Source organism: Taudactylus pleione, unplaced genomic scaffold (genome assembly GCF_031769625.1).
Source record: "Taudactylus pleione unplaced genomic scaffold, aTauple2 ptg000013l, whole genome shotgun sequence".
Lineage (NCBI taxonomy): Eukaryota > Metazoa > Chordata > Amphibia > Anura > Myobatrachidae > Taudactylus > Taudactylus pleione.
Window position 1 is genome coordinate 2,194,041 of NW_028284416.1, and position 23,407 is coordinate 2,217,447.

At 48.2% G+C, this 23,407-nt stretch overlaps 1 protein-coding gene across 6 annotated transcripts in view; it reads right to left on the reverse strand.

Moving 5' to 3' along the window:
* SYN1 (synapsin I) overlaps positions 1 to 23,407 on the reverse strand; it is a 156,548-nt gene that overhangs the window by 11,546 nt on the left and 121,595 nt on the right. For all 6 annotated transcript variants that reach the window (XM_088469980.1, XM_088469971.1, XM_088469945.1 and 3 more), the window contains exons 6-7: positions 18,023 to 18,085; positions 15,620 to 15,762 (exon numbers count right to left, since the gene is read on the reverse strand). In XM_088469980.1, coding sequence (XP_088326106.1) covers positions 15,620 to 15,762; positions 18,023 to 18,085 — 206 coding nt within the window. The remainder of the gene's footprint in view (positions 1 to 15,619; positions 15,763 to 18,022; positions 18,086 to 23,407) is intronic.

The window sequence follows — 23,407 nt, forward strand, 5'->3', positions numbered from 1 at the left end:
GTCTATGTTGCACTGCGCCTGCGTCCATAAAGCGTGCGCATAGACACGGAGTTGCGACTGAGGCACACGTCTCGGAAATATGTTGAAAATGTATTGGTCATTTCTGGGTGGTGACATGGAGGTGGTTTAGCGCACACACGGGGATGGTCCGTCTTATGGGCATGTCGGTGTAAGTGGTTGTGTAAAAAGACGCTCAACTGCTCACATAGGAGGCACAGTGGGCGTCACAGTCCGTATCTAGAGGCACGGAGGTAAGGGCTCTGTAGCAGCATGTCCTTAAAGTCGCAGAGGGGCAACCGCCAGCAGACGCAGACACCGCTTAGTCTAACCCAGGATCAGCCCTAGTGAGCTCCACCGTCACTGCTGTTACCCTCTGTGATGGCGGCAGCAGCTGGATACAGTGATCTCCACCGTCACTGCTGTTACCCTCTCTGTGATGGCGGCAGCAGCTGGATACAGTGAGCTCCATCCACCGTCACTGCTGTTACCCTCTCTGTGATGGCGGCAGCAGCTGGATACAGTGAGCTCCACCGTCACTGCCGTTACCCTCTCTGTGATGGCGGCAGCAGCTGGATACAGTGATCTCCACCGTCACTGCCGTTACCCTCTCTGTGATGGCGGCAGCAGCTGGATACAGTGAGCTCCACCGTCACTGCTGTTACCCTCTCTGTGATGGCGGCAGCAGCTGGATACAGTGATCTCCACCGTCACTGCCGTTACCCTCTCTGTGATGGCGGCAGCAGCTGGATACAGTGATCTCCACCGTCACTGCCGTTACCCTCTCTGTGATGGCGGCAGCAGCTGGATACAGTGATTTCCACCGTCACTGCCGTTACCCTCTCTGTGATGGCGGCAGCAGCTGGATACAGTGAGCTCCACCGTCACTGCCGTTACCCTCTCTGTGATGGCGGCAGCAGCTGGATACAGTGATCTCCACCGTCACTGCTGTTACCCTCTCTGTGATGGCGGCAGCAGCTGGATAGAGTGAGCTCCACCGTCACTGCTGTTACCCTCTCTGTGATGGTGGCAGCAGCTGGATACAGTGATCTCCACCGTCACTGCTGTTACCCTCTCTGTGATGGCGGCAGCAGCTGGATACAGTGAGCTCCATCCACCGTCACTGCTGTTACCCTCTCTGTGATGGCGGCAGCAGCAGCTGGATACATTGAGCTCCATCCACCGTCACTGCTGTTACCCTCTCTGTGATGGCGGCAGCAGCTGGATACAGTGAGCTCCACCGTCACTGCTGTTACCCTCTCTGTGATGGCGGCAGCAGCTGGATACAGTGAGCTCCACCGTCACTGCTGTTACCCTCTCTGTGATGGCGGCAGCAGCTGGATACAGTGAGCTCCACCGTCACTGCTGTTACCCTCTCTGTGATGGCGGCAGCAGCTGGATACAGTGAGCTCCACCGTCACTGCTGTTACCCTCTCTGTGATGGCGGCAGCAGCTGGATACAGTGAGCTCCACCGTCACTGCTGTTACCCTCTCTGTGATGGCGGCAGCAGCTGGATACAGTGATCTCCACCGTCACTGCTGTTACCCTCTCTGTGATGGCGGCAGCAGCTGGATACAGTGATCTCCACCGTCACTGCTGTTACCCTCTCTGTGATGGCGGCAGCAGCTGGATACAGTGAGCTCCACCATCACTGCTGTTACCCTCTCTGTGATGGCGGCAGCAGCTGGATACAGTGATCTCCACCATCACTGCTGTTACCCTCTCTGTGATGGCGGCAGCAGCTGGATACAGTGAGCTCCACCGTCACTGCTGTTACCCTCTCTGTGATGGCGGCAGCAGCTGGATACAGTGATCTCCACCGTCACTGCCGTTACCCTCTCTGAGCCTCCTCTGGAGACCTATGCGTCCTCTATGGTGGCAGAAGCTGTGAACATGGGTAATTAGGGCCTGATTCTGAGTTGGGTGCAAAGAAGCCGTGTTTGCAGGATGCCGTGGATGCCCGTCTTACTAACCTACACCAATGCGAGTATCTATGCGCTCTGCCCACAGCCACAACTGTCACCACTCCTATGAGCACTTGCACGAGCCCCATGTTAGGTGCAATAGCTCTGTCAGAAACAGGCCTCCTTTCCTTATAAGGACGGCTAGAATCGCACGGAACTCTAGCTACACGCCCGCGACACTCCTATGACCCTGCCACGGGAACAGTTCCCACCATTAACGCCCATTTCACGGAAAGAGAAATCCAGCAAAGATCCGGCCGGCTCGGAATCGACTGGAGACACTCAGAAATGCCTAAGTTCACTTCTGCGCATGCGCTGTATGCTGAAACTCGCTATTTGCGTCTGTTAAGTGAAACCCTACCAACTCAGAATTAGGCCCTAAGCGTCCTGGCTGTGTCCACCAGCGAGCACTGTGCCAAAAATAAATAAATACTGGGGGCACCAGCTACTCCCAGCGTGCAGGAGGCTCAGGTGCAATGAATAGTGGAGGCCACTCATGGCTGCCGGCAGCTGACCGCCTAAGGATTAATCCATTTTTCATATCTCCACGTCAGCACCACACGTAGCTGCACTGAAATGCCAGTACCAATGGCGGCTTTATCATTAGCGGCTGATGTTTCTGCCTTAAAGTAGTCACCCGCATCTTCCCCACCGCCACCTACAAATGTCATTCCGGTGCGTTCAGAGATATACGCAATGCCGATAGCTGAGCGATTAATCTGCGCATGCGTGAAGGTACATTACCATCCTCGCTCGCAGCAACTTTTTACTCGCCGTGTGATTGACAGTCACGGAGCGTTTAGGGGAAAGTAGCTGGGAGTGGCGGGAAAAAAAAGCAGGCGACCAATTTCTGGGTGTGTCACAACCTACGTCTGCGATCCAGTATGCAAAAAAAAAATGGCTCCGGCGCCTGAGTACACGCGGTTATTGGGTTACTCGGGAGGTCGATTATCGATGGATCTGCGAGAGCGATGCTGCGTGTTTGTAAGCAGTCGTTTGGATTTGCGATGCCGCCGATGGGAGCGTCTTAGTACAAATCCGCGCTGTCTGCGAAATTGCCATATATTCGCACAGCCCCTGCATACAAACGTGCAGCTGCGGCAGCAATAGCGCCAATCTCTGATTCCATTATGCATAAAGTATTAGCCACAGCTTTTAGAGTGTAAGCTCATAGGGGCAGGGCAATCTTCACCTTCTGTTTCATGTTGTTGTGTTATTTATATATGATCCCACCAATATACAGCGCTGTGCTTCAAAGCTAACAACAATAATATAACCTCTGATCCTATGTCCTAAGACACTTCCACAGCTCCCAGACAAATATTCTAGTTATTCAGGCCAGGGGGAAGGAGAGATTACATTTGCCGAGTGATGCAGGGGAATAGCAATGTCAGTATGAAGGGGGCAGCTGCTTAGGTAACTGCAGTGACACAGCACACGAGGTATTACCGTTAGCAGGAAAGAGGAAGCAATTCCTCATCACATATCCCACCTCGCCATCATTCTAGAGACCAGAGGAAAAGACTATGCAAATGAGGCCTGGATCGCAGCCAATCCGACACCTCCCTTCTTTGCACTGATGAAAGCTTGGGTTGTTATCAGCTGCTACACTGGAAAAGGGTGCACCTACAGTCAGGTGCATAAATATTGGGACATTGACAGAATTTTCATATTTTGTCCTCTATTCACCACCACAATGGCTTTGAAATGAAACAAACAAGATGTGCTTTAACTGCAGACTTTCAGATTTAATTTGAGGGTAATTACATCCAAATCAGGTGAACGGTGTAGGAATTACAACGGTTTCTATATGTGCCTCCCACTTTTTAAGGGGCCAAAAGTAATGGGACAAACTAAACAATCCTAATTCTAACTTTCACTTTTTAATACTTTGTTGCAAATCCTTTGCAGACAATTACAGCCTGAAGTCTGGAACACATAGACATCACCAGACGCTGGTTTCATCCCTGATGATGCTCTGCCAGGCCTCTACTGCAAATGTCTTCAGTTCCTGCTTGTTCTTGGGGCATTTTCCCTTCAGTTTTGTCTTCATCAAGTGAAATGCATGCTCAATCGGATTCAGGTCAGGGGATTGACTTGGCCATTGCATAACATTCCACTTTTTAGCCTTAAAAAACTCTTTGGTTGCTTTTGCAGTATGCTTCGGGTCATTGTCCATCTGCACTGTGAAGAGCCGTCCAATGAGTTCTGAAGCATTTGACTGAATATGAGCATATAATATTGCCCGAAACACTTCAGAATTCATTCTGCTGCTTTTGTCAGCAGTCACATCATCAATAAATACAAGGGAACCAGTTCCATTGGCAGCCATACATGCCCACGCCATGACACTACCACCACCATGCTTCACTGATGAGGTGGTATGTTTTGGATCATGAGCAGTTCCTTTCCTTCTCCATACTCTTCTCTTCCCATCACTCTGTTACAAGTTGATCTTTGTCTCATCTGTCCATAGGATGTTGTTCCAGAACTGTAATGGCTTTTTTAGATGTTGTTTGGCAAACTCTAATCTGGTCTTCCTGTTTTTGTGGCTCACCAATGGTTTACATCTTGTGGTGAACCCTCTATATTCACCCTTGTAAAGTCTTCTCTTGATTGTTGACTTTGACACATATACACCTACCTCCTGGAGAGTGTTCTTGATTTGGCCAACTGTTGTGAAGGGGTTTTTCTTCACCAGGGAATAATTCTTCTGCCATCTACAACAGTTGTTTTCCATACTCTTCCGGGTCTTTTGGTGTTGCTGAGCTCTCCGGTGCGTTCTTTTTTTTTTTTAAGAATGTTCCAAACAGTTGATTTGGCCACACCTAATGTTTTTGCTATCTCTCTGATGGGTTTGTTTTGATTTTTCAGCCTAATGATGGCTTGCTTCACTGATAGTGACAGCTCTTTGGATCTCATATTGAGAGTCGACAGCAACTGATTCTAAATGCAAATGTCACACCTAGAATCAACTCCAGACCTTTTACCTGATTAATTGATAATGAAATAACGAGGAAATAGCCCACACCTGTCCATGAAATAGCTTTTGAGTTGATAGTCCCATTACTTTTGGCCCCATAAAAAGTGGGAGGCACATATAGAAACCGTTGTAATTCCTACACCATTCACCTGATTTGGATGTAATTACCCTCAAATTAAATCAATCTGAAAGTCTGCAGGTAAAGCACATCTTGTTTGTTTCATTTCAAAGCCATTGTGGTGGTGAATAGAGGCCAAAATATGAAAATTCTGTCAATGTCCCAATATTTATGCACCTGACTGTATTTGTGCAGAAACACTGACTTATGTGTGGGGCGGGAGGCACAAATTATATGCTACAATCTTATTCAAGTATATTTAAATGGAGATAAAATATTCGATTTATCACTTTCCAAAGCATACATCCACTCTCTTTTTCTGAAGATAATTAAGATTGTACCACCACCTACACAATAGGAACCAGTGCTTCGTGCCTCAATGACCTCACTCGTTACTTGACAGGCTGCATTATTTTGAATACTGGATTAACTCATAAAATGCCAGCCTCAGATGTGAGCAGGTGATAGTGATCATTAATAACATAATTTCTGCCTTTCATTTTGTTTTCCACATAGAAAAATCCATCACGCGTTTTACTCTCTTTTTTTTTTTGTATATCATTAGATAAATATATGACTGTACAGCCGTGGCCAAAAGTTTTGAGAATGACAAGTATTGGTTTTCACAAAGTTTGCTGCTTCAGTGTTTTTAGACCTTTTTGTCAGATGTTACTATGGGATACTGAAGTAAGATCACAGCATTTCATAAGTGTCGAAGGCTTTTATTTACAATTACATTAAGTTTATGCAAAGAGTCAATATTTGCAGCGTTGACCCTTCTTTTTCAAGACCACTGCAATTTGCCCTGGCACGCTGTCAATCAACTTCTGGGCCACAAACTGACTGATGGCCGCCCATTCTTGCCTAATCAATGCTTGGAGTTTCTCAGAATTTGTGGATTTTTGTTTGTCCACCTGCCTCTTGGGGATTGACCACAAGTTTTCAATGGGATTAAGGTCTGGGGCGTTTCCTGGTCATGGACCCAAAATGTCAATGTTTTGTTCCCCGAGCCACTTAGTTATCACTTTTGCCTTATGGCAAGGTGCTCCATCATGCTGGGAAAGGCATTGCTCATCAGAAAACTGTTCTTAGATGGTTGGGAGAAGTTGCTATTGGAGGATGTTTTGGTACCATTCTTTATTCATGGCTATGTTCTTAGACAAAATTGTGAGTGATCCCACTCCCTTGGCTGAGTAGCAACCCCACACATGAATGGTCTCAGGATGCTTTACTATTGGCATGACACAGGATGAAGACTTTTAGAGGATGGCCTGGTGTCAAGAAGGGCAGCAAAGAAGCCACTTCTCTCCAGGAAAAACATCAGGGACAGACTGATACTCTGAAAAAGTTACAGGGGTTGGACTGCTGAGGACTGGGGTAAAGTTTTTTCCTCTGATGAGTCCCCTTTCAGATTGTTTGGGGAATCTGGAAAAACGCTTGTCCGGAGACGGAAATGTGAGCGCTACCATCAGTCTTGTGTCATGCCAACAGTAAAGCATCCTGAGACCATTCATGTGTGGAGTTGCTTCTCAGCCAAGGGAGTGGGATCACTCACAATTTTGTCTAAGAACACAGCCATGAATAAAGAATGGTACCAAAACATCCTCCAATAGCAACTTCTCCCAACCATCTAAGTACAGTTTGGTGATGAGCAATGCCTTTTCCAGCATGATGGAGCACCTTGCCATAAGGCAAAAGTGATAACTAAGTGGCTCGGGGAACAAAACATTGACATTTTGGGTCCATGACCAGGAAACGCCCCAGACCTTAATCCCATTGAGAACTTGTGGTCAATCCTTAAGAGGCGGGTGGACAAACAAAAACTCACAAATTCTGACAATCTCCAAGCATTGAATAGGCAAGAATGGGCGGCTATCAGTCAGTATGTGGCCCAGAAGTTGAGTGACAGCATGCCAGGGCGAATTGCAGAGGTCTTGAAAAAGAAGTCAACACTTAGGAAATGCTGTAATTTACTTCAGTATACCATAGTAACATCTGACAAAAAGGTCTAAAAACACTGAAGCAGCAAACTCTGTGAAAACCAATACTTGTGTCATTCTCAAAACTTTTGGCCATGGCTGTATGCTACAAATTACTTTATAAGGGCCCTCTAGAACCTGCCAAAAAGTTTAAGCGGACAGACCCTTATATCCATTAGATTTTAAGAGTGGCACTGCGGCCATGGGTTGGATTCCAACCAGTGCCCTATCTGGGTGGAGTTTGTATGTTCTCCCCATGTTTGCAAGGGTTAGTTCTGGATTCCTCCCATACTTCGAATACATACTGGTAGGAGATAAGTGGCATCTGACAAAACAACAGCACAACGTGACATGGCGGAACCCTATAAACACAGTAGAAGAAATAATAAAGCTGAGGTGGAGAGATATGTCTAAGACAGAGCTGATCGTCTTCCCACCCTCCCACATCACCTCACTTTCCACTATTGCTTTATCAATTGATGGAATAACTATCTCATCTAGTCCCAAGGTGCGCTGTCTTAGAGTTATCCTGGACTCATCCCTCTCCTTCAAACCACATATCCAGAACCTTTCACAGTCCTGTCGTTTCCATCTCAAAAATATTTCTAAGATCAGACTCTATCTCACCCAGGATGCCACTAAAACACTCATACACTCACTGGTCATCTCCAGATTGGACTACTGTAACCTCCTCCTATCTGGCCTCCCCAAATCCCATCTCCTCTCCAGTCTGTCCTCAGTGCTGCTGCACGGCTTATCTTCCTCTCCAAACGCTCTACATCTGCCTCCCCTCTCCTACAAGCCCTCCACTGGCTCCCCTTCCCTTTTAGAACCCAATTTAAGGTTCTCACAAAGCCCTCACCCAATCTTCCCCCATATACATCTCTGATCTCATCTCCCTTCACGCTCCTCTCCGCTCTCTTCGTTCAACTAATGCCGCCTTTCATGCCAGCTGATTACTTCCTCCCACTCCCGCCTCCAAGACTTTGCCCGCACTGCTTCCCACCTCTGGAACTCTCTCCCACTCCCCATCAGACTCTCCACCTCTTTGCAATCCTTCAAACGGGCTCTCAAGACCCATTACTTAATCAAAGCCTTCCAGCTATAATTCTAACTCCCTGCTCCATGCTCCTTCCTCCCCATCTACCCCATCTGTGTCACCCCAGTTTGTCTCCCCCCCCCCCCTTTTTAGAATGTAAGCTCTCACGAGCAGGGCCCTCTACCCACTTGTGCTTCTCCTTACTATAGTGTCCTTCTTACTCACCACTAGGGCACCTAACACTTGGTTCCTTATGCTTTGTTGCCTATCTGGGTGATATGGTCGCTAATGTAGCAATATATATTATCCATGTCCTGTATTGTATTGTTCTGTAAGTCACTTGTCTACAATTTGTTTATGTACTTTGTAAGGTGCTGCGGAACACTTGTGGCGCCATATAAATAAATGATAATAATAAAACGTCAGCGCACTAGTCACCGCTCTTCATATCAGCAGTAACTCATCTGCGAGTCATCTTGTGACAAAATCATTGTATGCAAATCCCGTATAAACGTGACTCATTCACATCCAAACTATTGTAATAATCACTTAACACTGAAATAAGGTCATCCAACATGATGAAATGACACAATAAAGCACAAGTTCCTTACTGATGTACGTACCGCGGAGTTCCTCCTAACGCCACGGCTCGGGAGGCTTACGTAACAACGCCCCAGGGGGAACTTAAAGATTGAAAACTTACCCAACAGCTAAGGTCAATGTGTGGGGAGAATTTCACTGAAGTATGTATCACTGTATGTATGTTATATGCACAAGCTATACGAAGACAAGTTGTCCGGCTAACAAAGGCCGACAAGGTCAGAGTCTTAATATATTATCTTGTGTATGTAACAAAACACACAGGAATGTCGCCTAAGTGGCTCAGTATACAAATCCAAGGATTATTTGGTTAGATGAAAAGTTCAAGAACACAGGAACTTACACTTCACGTGCTGCAGAGGCTGATAAACTCTGCTCTACACGGGCGGATCGTGCGATCTTCCGCACTGCTAGCAAATAAGTGTTCTCCCAGGACCGGGTCTAACATGCCGCCCGGCACTATCCTGCTCCAGGGGTCTAACATGCCACCCGGCACTATCCTGCTCCAGGGGTCTAACATGCCACCCGGCACTATCCTGCTCCAGGGGTCTAACATGCCACCCGGCACTATCCTGCTCCAGGGGTCTAACATGCCACCCGGCACTATCCTGCTCCAGGGGTCTAACATGCCACCCGGCACTATCCTGCTCCAGGGGTCTAACATGCCACCCGGCACTATCCTGCTCCAGGGGTCTAACATGCCACCCTGCACTATCCTGCTCCAGGGGTCTAACATGCCACCCGGCACTATCCTGCTCCAGGGGTCTAACATGCCACCCGGCACTATCCTGCTCCAGGGGTCTAACATGCCACCGGCACTATTCTGCTCCAGGGGTCTAACATGCCACCCGGCACAATCCTTCTCCAGGGGTCTAACATGCCACCCGGCACTATCCTGCTCCAGGGGTCTAACATGCCACCCGGGACAATCCTGCTCCAGGGGTCTAACATGCCACCCGGCACTATCCTGCTCCAGGGGTCTAACATGCCACCCGGCACTATCCTGCTCCAGGGGTCTAACATGCCACCCGGCACTATCCTGCTCCAGGGGTCTAACATGCCACCGGCACTATTCTGCTCCAGGGGTCTAACATGCCACCCGGCACTATCCTGCTCCAGGGGTCTAACATGCCACCCTGCACTATCCTGCTCCAGGGGTCTAACATGCCACCCGGCACTATCCTGCTCCAGGGGTCTAACATGCCACCCGGCACTATCCTGCTCCAGGGGTCTAACATGCCACCGGCACTATTCTGCTCCAGGGGTCTAACATGCCACCCGGCACAATCCTTCTCCAGGGGTCTAACATGCCACCCGGTACTATCCTGCTCCAGGGGTCTAACATGCCACCCGGGACAATCCTGCTCCAGGGGTCTAACATGCCACCCGGCATTATCCTGCTCCAGGGGTCTAACATGCCACCCTGCACTATCCTGCTCCAGGGGTCTGTCGGGCAAAAACAGGGTCATGCTGCGTTTATGTCACAGTCACAGAGATCCCTACCCGCCTGTAAGAGGCAGGGGGAACATTGCAGAGAGGTTAGACGGAGAGTGCGGACGGGCACTGTGTCTCAGCGTGCATTGCTGGGCACAATTATATCTGTGTCCAGCCAGCTAGTGGGCAATATCTGCAAGAGTGTACACTACCCCCACCTGGCTGGCAACATTTTCTGGGGAGAGCACTGAATGCAGATTCTTAACTTGTGCTTGAGTTGGGTGTAAGTGGGCGGTAACTGGGCGGTCTTACGTAGTGGGCGTTTCTTAGGCATGTAGGCAGAATTTTGTGTTATTCAGGGGTGGGTGTAAGCAGAGATCCATCCCTCTTGCACTAAGGATAAGTGCAAATTCAGGCTAATGATGATGTCATCTACTTGCAGTGGATGGACGGTGGCAGAGTGGGCGCATAAATGCAGCCAACTCCGAATATGGACGGAGATCTGTAATTATTTCCAAGCATGCAAAATGGCCGACTTGCGTTCAGCAGTGAATCAGCCCTTAGTGACTAATTCTACTATATAATGGGTCTATCTAGACCACAAGTTCAAGTGTCTGACCAGCTCTGCCCTATACTGGCATGGAACCAGATATTTATTTGCTCCAGAACAGGCGTTAAAATGTCTGACCAGCTGTCCTCTATGTTGCTTCTGGAGCGTAGGCTCAAGTGTATGACCAGCTCTGCCCTATACTGGCATGGAACCGGAGACTTATTTGCTCCAGAACAGGTGTTAGAATACCTGACCAGCTGTCCTCTATGTTGCTTCTGGAGCATAGGCTCAAGTGTATGACCAGCTCTGCCCTATACTGGCATGGAACCAGATATTTATTAGCTCCAGAACAGGCGTTAAAATACCTGACCAGCTGTCCTCTATGTAGCTTCTAGATCGTAGGCTCAAGTGTCTGACCAGCTCTGCCCTATACTGACATGGAACCGGAGATTTACTTATTCCAGAACAGGCGTTAAAATGTCTGACCAGCTGTCCTCTATGTTGCTTCTGGAGCGTAGGCTCAAGTGTATGACCAGCTCTGCCCTATACTGGCATGGAACCGGAGACTTATTTGCTCCAGAACAGGTGTTAGAATACCTGACCAGCTGTCCTCTATGTTGCTTCTGGAGCATAGGCTCAAGTGTATGACCAGCTCTGCCCTATACTGGCATGGAACCAGATATTTATTAGCTCCAGAACAGGCGTTAAAATGCCTGACCAGCTGTCCTCTATGTAGCTTCTAGATCGTAGGCTCAAGTGTCTGACCAGCTCTGCCCTATACTGACATGGAACCGGAGATTTACTTATTCCAGAACAGGCGTTAAAATGTCTGACCAGCTGTCCTCTATGTTGCTTCTGGAGCGTAGGCTCAAGTGTATGACCAGCTCTGCCCTATACTGGCATGGAACCAGATATTTATTTGCTCCAGAACAGGCGTTAAAATGCCTGACCAGCTGTCCTCTATGTAGCTTCTAGATCGTAGGCTCAAGTGTCTGACCAGCTCTGCCCTATACTGACATGGAACCGGAGATTTACTTATTCCAGAACAGGCGTTAAAATGTCTGACCAGCTGTCCTCTATGTTGCTTCTGGAGCGTAGGCTCAAGTGTATGACCAGCTCTGCCCTATACTGGCATGGAACCGGAGACTTATTTGCTCCAGAACAGGTGTTAGAATACCTGACCAGCTGTCCTCTATGTTGCTTCTGGAGCATAGGCTCAAGTGTATGACCAGCTCTGCCCTATACTGGCATGGAACCAGATATTTATTAGCTCCAGAACAGGCGTTAAAATGCCTGACCAGCTGTCCTCTATGTAGCTTCTAGATCGTAGGCTCAAGTGTCTGACCAGCTCTGCCCTATACTGACATGGAACCGGAGATTTACTTATTCCAGAACAGGCGTTAAAATGTCTGACCAGCTGTCCTCTATGTTGCTTCTGGAGCGTAGGCTCAAGTGTATGACCAGCTCTGCCCTATACTGGCATGGAACCAGATATTTATTAGCTCCAGAACAGGCGTTAAAATGCCTGACCAGCTGTCCTCTATGTAGCTTCTAGATCGTAGGCTCAAGTGTCTGACCAGCTCTGCCCTATACTGACATGGAACCGGAGACTTATTTGCTCCAGAACAGGTGTTAAAATGCCTGACCAGCTGTCCTCTATGTTGGGAATGGGTATGTAATGCCGGCTGTTGGGATGCCTCCTCTCAGAATACAGACAATGGCATCCCGTTAGTTGATATCCCAACAGGGGTCGGGTAAGTATACTTACCCTCCCCCCTTCTCCCCCTAACCCTCCCTTCTTGTAGCCTAACCCTCCCCACCCCGCACCCTAATCCTCCCCCTCCAAGCCTAAACCTAACCCTCTCCCCTCCGTGCCTAAACCTAACCCTCCCCCCTTAGTGTCTAACCCCAACCCCCCCCCCCCCAGTGGTGCCTAACCCTAACCTCCCCCCCAAAAAAAATTTAACCCCACTACGCTCCCTAAACCTAACCCTCTGCGGCTGCTATGGGGTGCCCTGGACTTACCAGGCTGGTGTCCTTCGACGTTCCAGATCAAGATAGGCGTCTGTATTTCGACGCCTATCTTAAGTCCCTTGTCGGGATTTCCCTGTCGGTATTGAGACCGGCGGCATCAGGGCCACCGATCTCATAAGTACATCCCCTATGTTGCTTCTAGAGATTAGGCTCAAGTTTCTGACCAGCTCTGCCCTATACTGGCATGGAACCGGAGACTTATTTGCTCCAGAACAGGTGTTAAAATGTCTGACCAGCTGTCCTCTATGTAGATTCTAGAACAAAGTCCTATCTGACAACTGATTGACCAACTGAGCTCTGCCTTGATTCCAGAAAATTAGTTAAAATGTCAGACCAGCTCTGCTCTTTATTGATTCTGGGTCACCAGTTGTCTGACCAGCTCTGCTCTTTATTGGTTCTACAGTAGGTCACAAGTTGTCTGACCAGCTCTGCTCTTTATTGGTTCTGGGTCACCAGTTTTCCGACCAGCTCTGCTCTTTATTGGCTCTGGGTCACCAGTTGTCTGACCAGCTCTGCTCTTTATTGGCTCTGGGTCACCAGTTGTCTGACCAGCTCTGCTCTTTATTGGTTCTACAGTAGGTCACAAGTTGTCTGACCAGCTCTGCTCTTTATTGGTTCTGGGTCACCAGTTGTCCGACCAGCTCTGCTCTTTATTGGCTCTGGGTCACCAGTTGTCTGACCAGCTCTGCTCTTTATTGGCTCTGGGTCACCAGTTGTCTGACCAGCTCTGCTCTTTATTGGTTCTGGGTCACCAGTTTTCCGACCAGCTCTGCTCTTTATTGGCTCTGGGTCACCAGTTGTCTGACCAGCTCTGCTCTTTATTGGCTCTGGGTCACCAGTTGTCTGACCAGCTCTGCTCTTTATTGGCTCTGGGTCACCAGTTGTCTGACCAGCTCTGCTCTTTATTGGTTCTGGGTCACCAGTTGTCTGACCAGCTCTGCTCTTTATTGGTTACGGATCTTGGGTTAGGCTGTCTGGTTAACTCTGCTTGTCTAGGCTGACTCCAGAACATGGCCTCAAGTGTTGTGCTCTATTCAGACCTCCTTCATAACACGGGTTTGTTGTCTCACGGGACGGCTGACTAGTGAGACGAAATGATCTAGGTGTTGCCCCAACTTTGTGCCAGGTTATGTCGGAGGGAAGGGAGAGGCTAATATTATACTGTATGGAGCAGGAAAAACTCGCATGGCAGAAAGTGAGGGAGAGACGGAGAGACCTGTAACAAACACTACTGTGGAAATGAGCTGAGTGACATCAGCCAGCGAGGCTATTTCAGGCCTAAGGTGAACCACAAGATCTATTTAAAGCTGGATAGGAAAAGAGAGTCACAAAATCAGCAGGATATAATAAACAAACAGTGTAGATACTGCCCAGGAGTTCTCCTTACTAAATGAACTGCAGAGAACCAGGACCCATTTAGCAAGCGGAGTCCCCCTACACCTTTATGAGGCCACAAAAGTACATTTCAGGACTGTGGGCCTGATTAAGCAAGGATCGCTATTGCGATTACGCACCAAATCACCTGATTGTTGCGTTCTGTACAATGAGTGTGTATCGCAGCGTGCAAACACTCCACTGTGAACGGGAATGCGATCGCAGTGACTACGCGGACCCATCGCAGAGTGATTGACAGGAAGTACCGTTTGGGGGTGGTGAAGGGCGGGGGGCGCAAAACGCTGGTGTGCCAGTGCATGCATAAATTAGTCATTGCGATGCCATCCGCAACTTGGGCTTTCCCTGCGTGCAATGAGGTCAGACCTTGTGCAAGTGCGCGTGAGGCTCCGATTGTACTCGATGTTACCGATGGTTTGGCAGTTTTGCTAAGTATTACGGATATGTGTAAGGTGAGGTGGGCGTCCTTATGTTAGGCTGCGTATGGCGATTGCAATCATTAGCATATCTTCGCAGTCTGCCTATTTTTTGCACAGTGAGGGGACCCCAACTTTGCAGGACAGGCTCTGGGATATATTTGAAAATGTTCCTATTTTTGTGAAATGTAGAAATTAAATAAAACACCAGATAAACAGTACAATAATGGAAAACTGCACACGTACAAGGGGGTTGGGAGGGTGTAAGGTTTTTGGTGATTTTTTCTCTACTTGGGGATTTTCCCTGCAACGTTCATATCACAGACGTCGGATCTGACAATGGTTCATGACGTCTCTCAGTGAGGAACATGCATGGACCTGTAAAAATGTCTAGAAGGAGACATCTATAAGTGCACTGTGCATGTCTCACTTTTTGTAAATGGCCCTGACAATAAAATAAGTAATAAGTAAGGCTAAAAATAGCCAAAAAAACAGCTAAAAAAAATAAATGCATCACGCCTCCTACATCCATTACTGATCCCAGCTGCGTCCCAGGATGCAGCATTAAATCATCTGCGATCCCTTCGGCCCGGCTGAGTGACCATTGGCTCTGGCAAGCCGGCCGCAGCAGATGAGTAAAAAAAAAGGCTAGGAAATCTCCATTAGCCAATGGAGATCCTGGCCTCTCTACTCCAACCCAACAGCAGCGACACGCCTCCGTTTTGAGAAAGAGGCAGTCGCCGCCCCCTCCCCGCCCAGAAACGGCAGCAGACTGTCAATCACGGACAGACTGCTGCCGGACTGCGTGCAGGATCGCAGACCTCAGGTGCATGCGCAGGTTCCCGATACTGCGCTGCGCTCACTAAGTGACGGTTAGAGAGCAGTAACTGCTGCGAGCAGAGCTTAAGAATAAGTCACAGAAGACGCTTAAATACTACAAACACCATAAAAACGTAGACAGACAGCAAGATGAACAAACTAGGAAAACATTAGGGGCAGAACTGTCCCCCGGAACACAGAAGTACGCAGTCCGTGATTTTTCTAGAGACCTTACCAAAAACGGGCAACCAGGGCTAGCTTATTTTACTAATGCATATACGGCAATTGCTTACATGTAGGCTTTGTAGTTGTTCCCGATCTTCTGGATGCGGACGTCGTATTTGGCGTCGATGAATGGTTCTGATGTGGCGTAGGTTTTGGTGAGAGCCACCACGCTGGCGATGTCCTGGAAGTCATACTGATTGTCCACCTTCACCTGGAATGGAGAGATCGGTTTACCATTGGACCTTGGTAGAGCCAGTGGTGGCTTCAGATGATGATGGGACTAGGTAGGTTTTTGGTGTGTCTGTGGCTACACAACCTCAATGTCTCTCAGCACAGTATCTATTCTGAAAACCCAGCTTTGTGTACTTGGGTAATGAGGACAATGGGATCTGTTCCTTCTCTGAGAGCAGATTCACGGCTTCTGCAGCCTAGGATTAAGCAGAATCCGCCCGCCAAGAAAACCCTTTAACGTAGGGCACGGAACAGATAACAGCTGTGTGCAAGTCCTTTGTCTCTTCCTATACATTTGTGCAGTGTTCTCCCCAGGATCAATTTCACGGGTGCTCCACCCGGCTCACTATCCTGCTTCAGCGGCCTTACGGCCAAAACCCGGACGTCATTGTGACAGGCGTGGTAACAGAGATCCCTCCCCACCTGTGACAGGCAGGGTGCATTTTGGATGGTGGGAATATCGCAGAGAGGGTAGACGGAGAATGCAGGCGTGCAAGGTGTCTAAGCGTGCATTGCTGGGCACCATTATATCTATGTCCAGCCGGCAAGTGGACGATATCTGCAAGAGTCTTTAAAAATGATATCGGTGTCCAGCCAGCTTGTACAGCCCCCACCCGGCTACCTCTTAATGCCACCTGGCTGGCAATATGTACGTAGTGATTTGCACAACCAAAAATGTTATAAATATGTTGCATAAACCCCATTGATTTCTATTTATACAGGCCCATACATGGGATTGTGGGCCTCATTCAGAGGCGGTCGTTAGATGCAAACGGTCGCTCTGAATCAGGGCGGCCGCTTGCATCCTGAACGGCCGCCTCCTTGTCGATCGTTAAGCTGTGGGTTAACACCCACAGCTCTAACGACCGACATGGGTGATGGTCGCGATGGTCAAGACCATCGCGACCATCGGGGCTTACGACCAGACCCTAGGGTAGGGTCTGGGCACTCGTAAGCCCCAGGGAGCTTCCTGCTCTGTTCAAGCAGGAAGTTCCCCACTGACATCAGCCAGTCGTGCCGCCCCCAAACGGCAAGCGTTCTGACTGGAACGCCTCCGTTTGGCTGGGCACGCCCACGGCCCGCCCAGCAAACGGGACGAGCTGCCACTCAACATCGATCAGTTCGCCCCGTCTGCTACGAGACCCCTAACGACGGAGTGCCCGGCTCCGTCGTGCGCATGCGCTGTGGGGCAACATCGAGTCGGTTGTGAGCACTCAGCGCTCACGGCCGACTCTGAATGAGCTCCTGTGTGTGTGTGTCTAATTGTCTTTGAAATGCATAGAAACAGCATATATAATTATTATGTATGGGTGATGAACTCTGTACTGTAAGTCATATGTGTACTAGAGGGGTTCTGTGAACTTAAGCCAGGCACACACTAGACGATATATCATCCGATCCGGCGGATTGGACATATCGTCTACATCGAGAAGTGTGTACCCGCTATGTCGCTGACCATGCGTGCTCCCGACAGCGGGGGGCCATGCTGCGGAATGCAAGATGGTCCCCGCCGTCGCTGCCGGCATCAGCAAGTGTGTACGCACTTACCGATGCCGGGACCCGCAGCTCGCGATATCAGCTGGGTACACATAAGTATCTTTATGCAAGCACAAGGCTGTAGGCAGGTCATATCGATCTGAAATGATTTCCAATAATATGCTTTAAGGAACAGCGTCAGACTGACTGATTATATAGATATAATTTACAGGAGTGTATTTATACACTAACAATCACTAAAGTGAGAGATTTTAGAAGTGAGTTTTAGAAGAGATGTTGCCCATAGCAACCAATCAGATTCTACTTAACATTTAACTAGCACCTTCTACAAGATAATAGCTAGAATCTGATTGGTTGCTATGGGCAACATCACTTTTAAAAATCTCTTCTAAAAACTCTCACTTTAGTAAATTTACCCCGTAATGTTGTTCCTTGTAAGCATTCCATGTGATTTAGTCTGGGAATAGGGTGGAAAGAGCAGAAACACATCTGAGTGACACAATGGAAGCAGAATATTATGTGGTGACTGAGAGGAGAAAGGAGAGAATATGAGGTCAGGGCACAGAAAGAGGAAGAATCTGCCCCGTGGTGACACCTGCAATGTTACTATACAGATGGAAAGGAAAGACGCACACGCTGCATTGTGTAACATGTGACTTCTCAGTCTCCCGGCGCGTTTCATGGCTCTGCGGTGACCTTCCTGTCCTCTTGGTGCCCTACTGACCCTCCTGCACTGTACTCACCTTTCCCATCCCTGAATGAGCGTGTCCCATCTTTATGACCACAGGAAACTTGGACGCGGTCAGCTGTGACAGAAAGGACAAAGAGTTAGTATCTGTCTCTCTGCGCGTCACATACACAGAGTAAAGGGGAATTTGTTTTCTAGAGAAACTGACTTTTCTGTAGTACAACCAACAATTGTCATCTTTAGTCATGTGTGTTAGTTATTGGGGGGAGAGGAGGATGTATGAGCTAATGGGAAAGGCGTCACAGAGAGAAAATGGGTACACGATGGGAAATGTGCTGAGAGGAGATACTGAGGGAGAGATGTGAATTAAATATAGTGATAGACGGATGTTACAGGTGTTGGGGGATATGCAGAGTGATAGACGGACGTTACAGGTGTTGAGGGATATGCAGAGTGATAGACGGACGTTACAGGTGTTGGGGATATGCAGAGCGATAGACGGACGTTACAGGTGTTGGGGATATGCAGAGTGATAGACGGACGTTACAGGTGTTGGGGACATGCAGAGCGATAGACGGACGTTACAGGTGTTGGGGATATGCAGAGTGATAGACGGACGTTACAGGTGTTGGGGACATGCAGAGTGATAGACGGACGTTACAGGTGTTGGGGGATATGCAGAGTGATAGACGGACGTTACAGGTGTTGGGGACATGCAGAGTGATAGACGGACGTTACAGGTGTTGGGGGATATGCAGGGTGATAGACGGACGTTACAGGTGTTGGGGATATGCAGAGCGATAGACGGACGTTACAGGTGTTGGGGATATGCAGAGCGATAGACGGACGTTACAGGTGTTGGGGATATGCAGAGTGATAGATGGACGTTACAGATGTTGGGGATATGCAGAGCGATAGACGGATGTTACAGGTGTTGGGGATATGCAGAGCGATAGACGGACGTTACAGGTGTTGGGGGAAATGTGTGGAGTTTGTATGTTCTCTCTGTGTTTGTGAAGACTTCCTCAGGGTCCTCCGGTTTATACCCACAGTCCAATAACATAATGATAGGATAACTGGCTTGTGAGAAAAATGCGACCATTACAGTGTGGTAATCTTGCTTTTTTGTGCCCTGTGACCTAAAACGATGTAGTAATCAGCGAGGTACCTAATTGAATCCCCCCTGTGTGTGTGTGTTCATGTATTAGGCAATATAGTTGCTATGTATGAAGCTATATAATATACAGCAGCAGGTGGGGTGTCTGCAGCGTTTAGCAGAGACAAAAACTGTCGCTATGAAATGAAAACCATCTTCTTTACCACCAATCTCCCTCTCCATGAGGTGTAAACCACACAGAACCCCCTTATAGATGATATTTCCCTATTTCCACTATATTACGTTTTAGAAATGTTAGTACGCCGGTAATTCCCCCTTCCCCCAGCGATTCCCCCTACTCTTCCCTTTGTGCCCCCTCTATCACTGTCATACTGTTATAAACCAGAAGAACTGAAATGAGCGCAGCACACAGCCAGAAACGTATACAGTATAAACACTGGGCGTATGTGTAAGGAGAGGGTGTGCGGCTAACATAAATAATCATTACAATGGCTGGATTGGATTAGGATGGCATAATTGACACTTTAGCATTCAGACTTCCCAGCACGTCTCTCCGTGGATGGAGAGCTCAGGCTGTCCTGTTATCTCTCATCCCAGATCAGGAGAAGTGGTTTAGGTTTATTTTTGGAGAACGTGGTTAGGAAAGAAGAGATCACATAGATGAATGTTATTGTATCTAGAACAATCAACACACTGACATCCCACAGAACATCCCCCCCCCCCCTGACTCTCTCGCTCGCCCAGGGTGCGGGGTTGTGGAGTTTAGTGGAATCTGGCTGAAGGGAAAGCAGAGTGTGGGGAAATACAGGAAGGCAGAGGAGAGTCTACGTACTCCTGTCATTGCTCTCTCTGCATCTCACAGTCTCCTGCGGTTTTCACTCTCCCTGTTATGGACAAGGGTGGGGCTGGTAACTAACACCTACGTGGGTCACATACTGGAAGGTTTATTTAATGGGCCACAAAGCCACAAAATAGAAATGACCAGAAGTGAACCATGAAGATGAGACACACTGTCCAGAGTTGCTCAGACGTTGCTCTGCGGTTATTGCTCCGCACATTGCCGGTGGCCGAAGCTGCTGACATACCCTTAGGGCAAGGCGACGTAGCACCAATCATTTCAGTAATGTGTGGCCTGACGTGGGCATTGCGAAACAGCAGCTTTAGTGGTCTGTTACTACTTTCTTTATATCATCATCAGAGACCACAAATGGCTGTCTCTGACAGTGTGTAATGGGCCAGGACTGTTTCTGTGACTATCAGTCAAGTCTCTCTTGTCCATCGTTGCCCTCAAAACTCTATATAGCCTCAGCCACCGTTTCCTGCAATGCCGCCAACCACTATTACCCTCTCATCTACAGTCAGTCATTCGCCGCTCAAGTGCTGTCAATCCGGAATACCTCTACCCCTCTTAGGCCCGTATTCATTTTCAGCTGAGCCGCGATGCTTTTTCGCCTCCCGGACTTTTCGCCTATGTCGCCTGTTTTGCAGGCGGAAAAGTATCGCGCGCGTGCCCGCCTATCGCCGTATTCAATTTGAAAGTAGGCGAAAACGGGAGCCGGCGAAACTTACACAAGCGGAAAGTCATGTCAGATTTGGGGGAATCAGCCTGACACCCCCCAAAAGATGCTCTGACATGGGGGTTCCCTATGGCACCCCCCGATTTGGCTTGCTGAAGGTATTTGGTGTTTTTAAACGGGCTCAATAGCTGATAAATAGCGTTTTTGTATAAGTGGTGCAGAATAGTATTCAGGAGGTTTTTTTGCAGAAAATAACTTATCCCAGCAAATTTGGGGTACTTGAAAATGGGGGTCAGCATATTTTAATGTTGCTAAAGTGAAGTTGAAAAAAATCGTGAAAAATCCACCTGCCGCAAACCCCTCCAATGGAAAAACACCTGGGGCATACTTGGGGACCCCCCTAGAGTCAAGTTCGCTAGTTTTTAACTTTGTCCCCCAACTTTTTTTTTTCGCCCCCAAATTCAAAGTGATTTTTGGGGTGTCCTTAAGTGTTTTTTAAAAAAATCTTTACACAGTTTACCATTGGGGGACTGTCTGAAGGCTGCACGGGGGTTCCCACAACGTTGCACCCCAAAACCCCAATTCTGCACTTTTTTACGCCTGGTATCCATAGGCAAAACTTTTTCGCCTATTACATTGCATTGGCTTTCCGCCTAGGCGAAAAGTCTTCCAAACTGAATACGGAGTAAAATCAACACAGGCGAAAATGAAGTCAACGGCGAAAAGCTTTCGCCAAAAACACGCGAAAACTGCTTTTCGCTCTAAATTGAATACGGCCCTTAGTGTCACACTCAGGTCACGTTGGGCCCTCGGATGTGTCCGATGATGGGCGCCCCACCTGTGCAGACATATATGCCGCTAGAATTCCAAACAGGAATAACAGCTAAGGTGCCAGCTACTGTTACATTCCTTTCATACATTCATTTCCACACATAATAACTTGTGGGGATCCGGCTGGTCGGTCAGATCGCTGAGGGAATGGATTTTACTCCGTGTGGCCGCAAACTTTTGGCCTCATTTCGAGATGGACGCATTCTATGCACAGAACATACGCAGAAAGTTCTATTGTAGAATATCTCGGTGTCGTGTGTGTATATAAAGCGGAATGTATCTCAACATATGTCCACCCCAACCACAGCAATATTGGCACATCGGGCTTCACCAACTCCTACGCCCCACTATAGCAAAGAAATGCTGCTTAGAAATGGTAGTTCGAAATGTGAGTGTTACATTACCCTCCATTGGGCAAAGCTGGCTGGTTTGTGGGAAGGCCAAATAAACTGATCTGTTACCGGTCAGCCGATGAGCGCACGGCAGACAGTTCTCCAACTGGACAAATGATCTGCAGTCATTTTAAGTACAGACGCCTCCTGACTGTCCACCAGAACAGTGACTTCATTTGACAAACGGGTCCCGCTAAGGTTGGGTACACACTTGAGCCACAGGCATTCGTTCCGACATCGGAATAAAGGCCCGTGACGACTTCAATGAACGACAGAACAATCACCGTTACGTCATTCATTAACAATGCACTGGTTGCTAGCAATATCGCTAGGTTTGATGTGCAGCACATCAAACCTGGCAACCGTCGCTAATGACTGCGGGAGCGTGCAACCATGCGTACACACTGAGCGATTTAGGCGATATGTCGTTACGAAACAGCATATCGACCTGACAATGCTCCCGGCTTTAGATGACTACCAACCCATGAAAAATAAATAGATGTACAGATGTACAACTTGGCTCAATACGCCATGCGGCACGAGACGCCTGGCGCAAGTGAGCTGCCAGGTCCCGATCGAATCGGCTAGTACCGAGCGTCTTTTTTGCATGAAAATGCGTCTTAGTTGCGCAGATCATCGGGAATCTGCACGTGCGCAGGACCCATTCTGGGAATGTGCACAATGGGTCCTGCCCAGTCACACGCAGACCCTTCAATGCCTCTGTCCTGATTGACACCTCCTGATGCATTTGCATTATTGCAAGGTCGTAATTGCAAAGCCGCCTGCATGCATACATCATATATCTATAGCCTGCATGCATAATTCATATATCTATAGCCTGCGTGCATACATCATATATCTATAGCCTCCGTGTATACATCATATATCTATAGCCTGCGTGTATACATAATGTATCTATAGCCTGCGTGCATACATCATATATCTATAGCCTGCGTGCATTACATCATATATCTATAGCCTGCGCGCATACATCATATATCTATAGCCTGCGTGCATACATCATATATCTATAGCCTGCGTGCATTACATCATATATCTATAGCCTCCATGTATACATCATATATCTATAGCCTGCGTGTATACATCATATATCTATAGCCTGCGTGCATACATCATATATCTATAGCCTGCGTGTATACATCATATATCTATAGCCTGCGTGCATACATCATATATCTATAGCCTGCGTGTATACATCATATATCTATAGCCTGCATGCATACATCATATATCTATAGCCTGCATGCATACATCATATATCTATAGCCTGCGTGTATACATCATGTATCTATAGCCTGCGTGCATACATCATATATCTATAGCCTGCGTGCATTACATCATATATCTATAGCCTGCGTGCATACATCATATATCTATAGCCTGCGTGCAGCGTTGCAATTGCGATCCTCGCTGCATCAGGCCCTCAGTCACGCACAGGTGTAAAAGTGGTTTCCTGCAGTCGTCCGTCTGTTTGACTGATATGCATTTTTGGGCGAAAAAGATGCACGAAACAATCGGCGCAAGCCGAGTCAGACGGGACCTGGTATTCCAAAAAGGGCTGT